This window comes from Orycteropus afer, unplaced genomic scaffold (genome assembly GCF_000298275.1).
Source record: "Orycteropus afer afer isolate SDZICR_OR568_19922 unplaced genomic scaffold, OryAfe1.0 scaffold00101, whole genome shotgun sequence".
NCBI lineage: Eukaryota > Metazoa > Chordata > Mammalia > Tubulidentata > Orycteropodidae > Orycteropus > Orycteropus afer.
The window spans coordinates 4,873,474-4,883,940 of NW_006921688.1; the positions used below are offsets into that span (position 1 = coordinate 4,873,474).

Genomic DNA, 10,467 nt, shown 5'->3' on the forward strand with positions numbered 1-10,467 from the left:
ATAGGACCACTGTCTGCCAACCCTATACATGGTCTTGGGTACTCTACCTGCTTCATAGACATACTAAGGCTGAAATCTTTATAGAACAGAATACTTTATCTTTCTCCTGCAGAACAGCTGGTGGGTTCAAACCATGGACCTTTTACTTAGCAGCTGAATGTTTTAACCACTATGCCACCAGGGCGTCTCTTTTTTGTGTTAGTATTTAAAGGAAGTAAGTGTAATTAAGGTATTACTGACTTTCTGCTTCACTCGCCCTGATTTTTTTTGCTTGTGTTTGTTTTTAGAAAGTTCCTTATTTAACTCCTTCTCCTGAAGCAGGTTTTGCTGAACTGCTGAGCCTTGGCAGTGGGCGCCTTTGAGGCTTAGAACTGCCTCAGGATTCTGTGGGCCAGCTGCCATTCTATCTTCTTTTGAAGCACAGTCAGCAGAGAAGATCCTAGGGGGCTTCTGAACCCCGAAGGCACCTGCTACCACCGCTCAGTGAAAATTGCTTCAGAGGCCGAAGCAGGTAAATCAGATTTGAGCAAGCTGTACTGGAGGAAAGAAACTGAAGGCTAGAAGCTGAGAAAAGACTGGGTGACTCAATACGAGATAAGAGTATAAAGACTAAAGTGAAGTCATTTCTCTGCCTCTTAAACTAGTCTGATTACCTGTTATTCCAGTTTTTTTAAAGTTGCCGGACATATGAAGCGATTTAATTTTGCCAACCATAAGAATAAACTCATTATTCATGGAAACATATTTTCTTTTCATAAATATGAAGAAAAAAGTAAAAAACCTACCAATTCTCAACTTACTGCATTTCTTCCTACACAGGAGAAGAAAGTTTTAGAAATAGTGGGTTCACTGGAAGATAAGCACATGGGCCTTTGGCATGCCTGCATTTCCTAACTTTAACTGCTGTATGGCTGTACATACAAGTACATACCAAGTACAAAATAAAAGGTTCATCTTCCTGAGGTTATAATACCAAAAAGGTATCATGGAAAGCAATTCATGGATATTGTGAAGGAATTGTGTGGAATATTTAGTATGTTTGTTTTCATAGCTGAATGGATCAGTAGCTGTCTTCTTGTTTTCCAGGTTTCCAAGCAACAATCAGTGCCCCACACATGGTAAGTTAACTGTTCATTTAGTGACAAATGGATCACATTGTCCTCTAGGATCTTTTTTTTTTTCCTTTAGTAAATAAGGTTTAAAGAAAGTTTTAAACTTTCAATTGGATCAATTTTATCATCTATGAATTATAAATTAGTAGTGAACATCTTACTTTTAACAAGGTGTATAGAACCAGGTTGGAAGGCACTCAAATAGTGACTGGAGAAGAGCTGCCTCCTCAAAGTAAGTTGACCTTAATGACACGGATGGAGTAAAGATTTCGGGACCTTCATTTGCTGATGTGGCATGACTCAAAATGAGAGGAAACAGCTGCAAACATCCTTGAATAATCATCTCATGTACTGTGGCCATATTATCAAGAGGGACCAGTCCCTGGTAAAAGACATCATGCTTGGTAAAGTGGAAGGTCAGCAAAAAGAAAAGAAGCTCCTTGGTGAAATGCTGGACACGATGGCCATAACGGTGGGGTCAAACATAGCAGTGAATGTGAGGGTGGAACAGGACCGTGCAGTGTTTGGTTCTGTTGCGCGTGGGGTTGCTAGGAGTGGAAGCTGACTCTTTGGCACCTAACAATAACAATAAAACAGTGAATTGAAAGACACAAATCCATGAGTCCATTGTTATTTAAAAAAAAAAAAGTGGGAGAATGCAGAGAAAACACATAATCTTTTTGAAAGAATATCAGAAGAATGTGAGTTAAATACAGAAGGAATAGAAGATTTTTTTAAATCACTATTTTGTGATCCTTAGTGTAATCATTGAATTAGATAAGGATCATCAGTGAGTCTAAAACCATTAAGATTGTTGGGCAACAGAATCTTCATGTAGTCTCAAATGATTACTCTGCATTGGCTGGTAGTTGTCATTGAGTCAGTTCTGACTCAGTGACCTTTTGTTAACAGAACAAAACGTTGCTCGGTCCTGTACCGTCTTCAGGATCGTTGCTACATGTGTGTCCATTGCTGTGGATGCTGCGTTCATCCCTCTCACTGAGGGTCGCCCTTGTTTTCGTTGACCCTCTACTTTACCAAACATGATCTTTTCTAGCAGATGGTCTTTCCTGATGATGTCTGGAGGAAGTGAGCCAAAATCTCCAAGAAGCATTCTGGCTTTATCTCATCTATGGTAAAGAGAAAAACACACCTTTAAAATAGTGTGCTCTCGTGGCCAACACATTTACTGAGCAGTTGAGCTTGGCATGTCCAGTAGTGAGGTGTCTTCACATTGTGTGCTTCCTGATCTGATTCAGTGAGGTGCACAGTGTGACCTACCTGTGTGGGGTTCTTACTGGAAGTCTTTGATCTGAATCTAACCCCAAGGAAATAGATAAATCTGGAATGTGGGGCATTATATAAGAGGACACTCTTCAAAGGGGTCATTGTTCTGAAGAACAGAGTAAAGTTGTAGGTAGATAAGGATTAAGTAGAGATCTGTTCTAGATTGGGGAGATAAAAGATACCTGATAGCAAAATGCAATGCATGAACCTTGGACGGATTAGGGGAAAGGGGATAACTGTAAAAGCCATTTTGGGGACTGTTGAGGGAATTTGAATATGGAATGTATGTTGGGTGATACTGAATTGATGATTTTCTTGTGTGTACCAATGATGGTGCAGTGGTCAGGAAGGCTGTCCTAGCTTTTGGCAAATGTATGCTGAAGTACTTAGGAATGAACTTTCATGGTATCTACAGCCTGTTTTCAGATGGTTTGGTAAAATAGTATGGCACAATGCAAACAATTGGTGACTATGTGAGGAGGAAAATTCTTTCAATTTTTCTGTGAGTTTAAAAATTTCATAATTATTAAATACTTTAAAGCTTTATGTTTAGACTTAGAAAGAGATGAGCATGAGTGATCCAAAAAAATGCTAGCTGTAGTGGACAAAGCTTTGTGGTAGTTTAGATTGTTGTCAACTTGGCTGGGCCTGGTTGAGTGGCTGGGCAGCTGGATGTAGTTATTCCCCATGATGGGATTGGTAATTAATTCCATGGTGGAATCTACTGGAGCAGCTGAGTAGCTGCTTTAGGGACATGGGCTGCTTCCAGTATATGAGAAGCAACTTTGAGGAAGGTCCCCAGTTTATGGCATGCTTTTCTAATACTTCCTGCTTTCTGAACTTTGATCTTGGGCAGATGCTTCCCTTTTGATCTCAAATGGTTGATTGTTCTAAGGAATGCACACCTCCCTAGTGTTACTGATCACTTTGTAGACCTGGCTAGTGTTTGGCTGAGAGTTGAGCATTGGGGACTTAATGCCTTCAGTTTTGCAGGGTGACTAAAGGCCATAGTCTTGGGAGTTCTACCAGTCTGTATACAACCAGTAAGCCTGGTCTTTTTTTGATTTTGAGTTTTGTTCCACATTTTTCTCTCATTCTATCCAGGACCGTCAAATGTGATCCCTTTCAAAGCGATTGGTAGTAGTAGCCATCATTCAGCTTCAGTAATTCCCTACAATTTACTAATCTTGTTTTATCTACCCAGTTGTCTCTCCTTTCTATTTTTTCCTGAACTCTTTAAATTACAGGCATAATGCTCTTTACGTAAAAATAAGAGTATTCTCCTACATGACCACAGTACAGTTATCAAGATCAGGAAATTAACATTGATCAAGGACTTTTAGCCAGTTTACACACCTTATTTAGATTCCCTCAGTTGTTCTAATGATCATGAGTTTCATTTAATTACTACTTTTTAATCCTCTCATCTTCTTTAATCTAAAACAGTTTTTCAGGCTCTCCTTATCTTTTATGGCCTTGAAAAATTTGATAAATGTGGGCCAGTATTTTTTATGGAATGTCCGTCAATTTGGGTTTGTCTGCTATTTCCTCACCACTACTGTGGTGCCTGTTTACCCTTGATTAGATACAGGTTAGGTATTTTGGCAGCAGCAACCCAGAAGTGATGCATCTTAGCAGAGACATGTGATATCAGGGTGCCTTGTTATTGCTGATTGAAGTAGTATCTACAAGGTTTCCACAGAGAAACTCTGGTTAAAGCGCTTAGCCACTAATGGAAAGGTTGGAGTTTTGAACCAAGTAGCCATACTCTGTAGGAGACAGATGTGGCAGCTTGTTTCCACAAAGATTTACAGATTTGGAAACCTTACAGGGCAGTTCTACTTTATCCTGTAGGGTTATTATGAGTCAGAGTTGGCTGGATGGCATGAGTTTATGGGACTGTAAAGTTAGTATTTTTCTTCTTGTAATTAATAACTACCTTGTGTGACTACTTTGAAATTATGTAGCTATCCTGTTACTTGACAAATGTAAATCCTGGTTTTAGCTTCCGTTTATGATTTTTTGCCTGAATTAGTTGTTACTAAGGTGGTTAGCAAATGACAGTTTCCTAAGTTCGTCATTTTTTCTCTATTAGCTGGGATTCTACTGTCAGGAATAATTTCCCCTTATTCTCCATTTATGTATGTATAAAAGTGTGTGTTTAGAATCATAGATGTACATATGTATATACTTATGTGTTTATTGCAACTGGATCTGACTTTTTTTTTTTAATTGTGATAAATAAATACATATATAACAAAGTAGTCACCAAGTCAACAATTTTCACACATCTAATTCTGTGATGTTGATTACGCTCATCATGCTGTATGGCCAGCACCACTATCCTTTTTGGCATTTTTCCACCATCATTAATAGATGCTCAGGGCCCCTAGGCAGGGACTCCCCCCACCCCACCTCCTGTGACCACTAATAAGCTTTGAAATGTTATATCAAATTGGCTGTGACAATTTTTATTTTTATAAATTGTGATTTGGGTGAAAGTTTACACAGCAAATTGGTTGTTCATTCACCAATCCATGCAGATTTGGTTTTGTGACATTGACTGCAGTCCCCACACTGTAATAGCACTCTTCCCATGTCCTCCCTGCGCCCTCCCCTTCCCTTTGTTTGCTCCTGCCCTCCTTGCAGGGTAGATGCTGTCCTTGTGAGCTCATATGCTGATGTTCTGAGTGTGTCCCCTCCTGACACTGCTTTCACCTGACAGACCTGTCCATTGTTTGGCTTCCAGTTGAGTCATGGGTTAAGTTCAGTTCTTAGCTTGAAGGGTGTCTGAGGGCCATAGTGTTGGGGGTTCCACCACTCTTCATCAGACCAGTAAGCCTAGCCATTTTTATGATTTTGAGTTTTGTTTCACATTTTCCCCCACTCTATCCTGGATCTCTTACTGTGATCCCTTTCAGAGCTGTCAGTTCTGATGATTTTTAATAATGAAAATGCCAAGTTTTAAGGACAACTTTTGAGATTTGTTTTTCTTTTTTTCAGTTCCAAGTTTGTATTTTAGAAAAACACTTAAATGTAACTTTATAAAGAGGGTGGAGTAGCCAAGGTTTTATTTCTTAGTTTGATATGAAGTATAACCAATATGATTTTTGAAGTAGTTATATATACACTATAAAAATAAAATTGTGTGTGTCTTTTTTGACTCCCCTCAATTTCACTTTAGGAATTTATCCTATAGATATACTTTCCATATTTATTATTTATTTCATAAATAATAATTTATGAATTATTTATTTCATCACTTCCTGTTGAAGATTACAACTAACTTAAATATTTCTTATTAGGGATATTTGTAATTATAAGACATACATAAAGGAAGGTACTCAACCATAAAACAGAATAAACAAGCTGTTTAAGTCATGATATGAATATGAAAAGTACTTCAGGATATAATAAATGAAAAAATGCATGTATTTGCTTATATGTGTATAGAATGAATATTTCTGAAGGAATCATAGGAAATTTTAATTTGGTTGACTTCAGAGAGTGAAACTGGATGGTCGAGACAGGGGTGGTATAAAGTTCTGTGTGAAGTGGCCACAAAGAACTCATAGATTATGGGGTTTTTAGGGAGGCAACTTTTCACTGTAAATCCATTGGTAGTTTTTGAATCTGAATTAAATAAAAATTTAAAATTCACATGCTGAATACCTGAAATTTCAGAATCATTCTATCCAAATGTAAGAATTTTAATCAAACAGCGAGAATTTTTCTAAGGTAGTTCTTATATAGATATCTTTTCACTGTCTTGGTGGATGAGGATAGTAGAACAGTTGGTTGAAAGTTGGTAACTGTTTATATGCCAGGGCGTATATGCTTTAGAGACTGAATGTACTGTACATTCTTTAGAAGACAAACATTTGTGTTGTTTTCTTTCCACAGCATGCGTATGCACTAGAGCTTCTGTTTGATCAGTTGCATGAAGGAGCTAAAGCTCTTGACGTAGGATCTGGAAGTGGAATCCTTACTGCATGTTTTGCACGCATGGTAAGAACTTTATTTTTCATTCTAGAGCCCCAACAGAAGTATATGATTTGGCTCATTTTTTCACTAGCAGGTTTTTTTTTTTTTTTTTAGCTCTTTTAAGCTAGCAATTGGAATATGTATCACCTGTGACTTTTTTTTTCTTTTTTTCCGGTTACAAATGACAGAACACTTAACCCCAGTTAGCAGAGTTAAAGGGAATTTATCTGACTGCCAAAGGTCAAGGAAGCAGCATCTTCTGACCTCCTGTAACTACACAAGAGGAAGACAGAATCACCATCAGCAGCCCAAGCCTGTTCTTATGAGGCCAGACATGCCATCATACTCCAGCCCTCTTACTGATCTTGACACCAACTGTCCCTCCCGTGGCACCCACCACCTCTCTGCTGGGTTCAGTAATTAGCTGCAGTGGCCACACAGAACACATAGATTATGGGGTTTGTAGGGAGGCAACAGGCTACAATTCAAGTTCTGGAATGGGCTCAGTCTCCCAGCCAGCCGGCCATCTTGTTCACTCTCTCTCAGTAACATGTCTCTCTCTCAGCAGTATGTATCTCTCATGTCTCTCAGTGGTGTGTTTCTCTCAGCCACACGTCTCTCTCGGCCGGCAGTCAGATTTCTTCTGCCTCTAGGAGGGCTCATTTTGAGCCTGGGAGAGTGGCCAAAACCAACCAATCCCAACATCAGAGTTCTACACACTTGAGACAGAATAAACTTTCCCAGAAGATTATTTCGTGCTGCCTCGGGAGGATGACTTTAACAAGCAGCTAGCTACTCAGTTGCTTATGGCAAAGAGGGAGTTACAAAGACTATGGCTAGAAAAGCCATACCATGTAATTTACTACACCACTCTGACTTACCTAATGAAGAGTCTGTCTGACTTAAGCAGTTCGTTTACCTTGATTTCTCATTGCAGAATATGACTTTAGACAAATACTTTAATTATGCTTTAAAAAACAGATTTAACCCAATGAGTTATTGAATTCTTCTGTCTTTTCTAGGTTGGATCTACTGGAAAAGTCATAGGAATTGATCACATTAAGGAATTAGTAGATGACTCAATAAATAACGTCAGAAAGGATGATCCATTGCTTTTGTCTTCAGGGAGAGTGCAACTGGTTGGTGAGTTTCAGAACTTAAAAACATTTCTCTCCAGATATGCATGTATGTATATGTGTGTGTGTGTGTGTGTGTGTGTGTATTTCTGAAAATCCCATGCAAGCTAAATGATGTTCAGAGCTAATCACTGCATTTTAAAAATACACTTTCAAGTACTAAATAAGAAAAGCAGTTGCTCTAAAATGTTAATTGGTTCTGCCTTGACCATAGGTAACATGACTAATAAATATATTTCATATAATACCCACATTGAGTTCATCGTTGCTTTTTAAGGCATATAAAAGCAATAAATATGCACTATAAAAATTTAAACAGTACAGAAATGTATAAGATAAGAAAATGTAAACCCTTCCTCTCCCCTTGTAGTTTGCTTTTTTTTTTTACTTAGCAGTATGCAATGCACATATTTCCATGTAAGCACATTGTGTATTATTGCAAAATGTAACAAACATACAAAAAGCATATAAAACATGAATATGAAACTTAACAAATTGTAAAACACACCTCTGTAATCACAATGCTCATTAAGAAATGGAACATATTAGCACTTTAGAACTACTCTGCTTCTTTTTTCTTGATCATAATTCTCTTACTTAGTGGTATCAAGTATACCACTAATGTCTGTACTACCTAATTACACATCCATAAAAATGTTTAATTTTGACGTTTCGAACTTCAGATAAATAGAACCATACAGTAGATACCCTGTGGTGAATGACTTCTTTCGTTCAGCGTGATGTTTGTAAGATTCACCCATCTTTTTACACATTGTTCATTTTCATTGCTATATAGCATTCCATTGTAAGAACATTGCCAGAGTTTGTTTATAAGTTGTACCAGGGATAGATATTTGAGTTGTCTCTGGTTTGCGCATATTTACAGTGCTGCTGTGTGAACGTGTTGGTACAGAATTCTGATGTCACTTACATTCCCACCAGCAGTGTATAGCAGTTGCTGTGCTCCGCCTCTGCCCTAGCACTCAGTATTGTTAGCTTTTTCTTTTTGCCCATCTAATGAGTGCTTAGCAGTATCTTTTTGGTAATTTTTTTATTTCCCTGCTAATCAGTGAAGCTGAGTACTTCTTCATAGGTTTGGCTGCTTGGATCTCCTCCTTTGTGAAGTACCTGTTCAGATATTGTTGTCTGTGTTTTCCTTTGATTTATAGGACTTCTGGAGGCTAGCCCGTTGTGTGCTTATACATAGTGTAAATATTTTCTCCCACTTTGTGGCATACCTTTTCACTCTTACTGGTATCTTTTTGATAAATAGAAATTTTTAATTTTAGTAGGAAGACTTGTCAATTTTTTCCATTGCTTTCTGTGTTCTTTTAAGACCACTGTAACATCATGAAAAAAACCCCTTGCTGTCCACTCAGCTCTGCCTTCAGATGAGCTTATATGTACCATAGTAGTACTGTTCCCCATTGGGTTTTCAATGGCAGATTTTTTTTTTTTAAACATGTTTTTAAAACTTTTTATTGTGATTGGAGTGAAAGTTTACAGAACAAATCGGTTTTCCATTCAACAATACATACACATTTTGTTTTGTGCCATAAATTACAATTCCCACAATGTAACAGTACTCTTCCTACTTCCTCACGTTTCTCTTTTCCATTTGTCCTTCTTTCCTGTCTCTTTCTGCATTCTGAACCTTGTCCCTGTGCAAATGCTGCCCTTTTGATCTCCAGTGGTTGGTTGATCTGGGCAGTGCATCACATTATAGACTTTTCTATTGTTTGAATGAAAGTTGAACCACAGGTGTTGAGTTCAGTTCCAGGCTTGAAGGAAGTCTAAGGGTCATAGTCTTGGAGGTTCCACCAGTCTCTATCAGACCAGTAAGCCTGGTCTTTTTTACTATTTTGATTTTTGTTCCACATTTTTCTCCCACTAGATCCAGGAGTTCCTATTGTGATCCCTTTCAGAATGGTTGGCAGTAGTAGCCGAGCACCGTCTAGTCTCACAGTCGTGGAGACTGGAGGTCACATGGTCCATTAGTCAATTGGATTAATTATTTCCATGCATCTTTGATTTTCTTCACTCTTCTTTGCTCTGGACAGGGAGACATCAATAGTTGCACCTTAGATGGCTGCTCATAAGCCTTTTTTGTGTGTGTGTGTGCTTTATGAAGATGGTGGGTCTGCTGTTTTATTTTATTGTGGTAAAATATATACAGGTAGTTTCTGACTTATGACAGGGTTCTATTCCAGTAACTCCATTGTAAGTTGGTTTGGACCTAAGTTGAATACCTCATTTTTTTTTTAGTTTTCATTATGCCTGCCTTTTTTTTTTTAATCAATATCTTTATAAATCTAATCTTTATTTTTCTTTGGGGGCTGGAAACATTACATGTAAATTTATAGATATATTTTAGTACATACGTACATACAAATACACAAATCATAAAAAAAAAAATGGCTAGTTATAAGTGTGGTTCATCATACCTTGAATATGTCCTAAGTCAGTGATTACCTGTATAACCAAAATTTTTCCATTTTAACAAATTTTAAATAGCACATTCAATGATAACAATTACATCCACTGTGCTGTGCAATCATCACCATTATCCATTTACAAATTTGGGGCCAATTTATTTTTAATTGTGATTTGGGTGAAAGTTTACAGAGCAAATTCACTTTCCATATGGCAGTTCACATACACTTTGTCTCATGACATTGACTGCAATTTACCACAATGCAACAGCTCCCCTCCCACTTCCTCCCAATACATACCTCTTCCCTGTATCCATCCCTCCATGCACTCCTGCTCCCTAAGCTGTCTCCCTGTGCATAAGCAGCCCTTCTTTCTCCTATGATTGTTCTCTCCAAGGAGTGTATCTACCTCAGGTAAATGTTCAGCTCACATGCCTGTCTTTTGTTTGGCTGGAAGCCACAGGTGTGGGTTCAATTCCAGACCTGAAGGGCAGCTAGGGGCCATAGTCTCAGTGG

At 38.1% G+C, this 10,467-nt stretch overlaps 1 protein-coding gene across 1 annotated transcript in view; it reads left to right on the forward strand.

The window, feature by feature from the left end:
* The window catches only part of PCMT1 (protein-L-isoaspartate (D-aspartate) O-methyltransferase), a 44,239-nt gene that overhangs the window by 29,879 nt on the left and 3,893 nt on the right, over window positions 1-10,467 (forward strand). Inside the window, exons 2-4 of the mRNA XM_007943206.2 lie at window positions 1,087-1,118; window positions 6,303-6,407; window positions 7,406-7,526. Coding sequence (XP_007941397.1) covers window positions 1,087-1,118; window positions 6,303-6,407; window positions 7,406-7,526 — 258 coding nt within the window. The remainder of the gene's footprint in view (window positions 1-1,086; window positions 1,119-6,302; window positions 6,408-7,405; window positions 7,527-10,467) is intronic.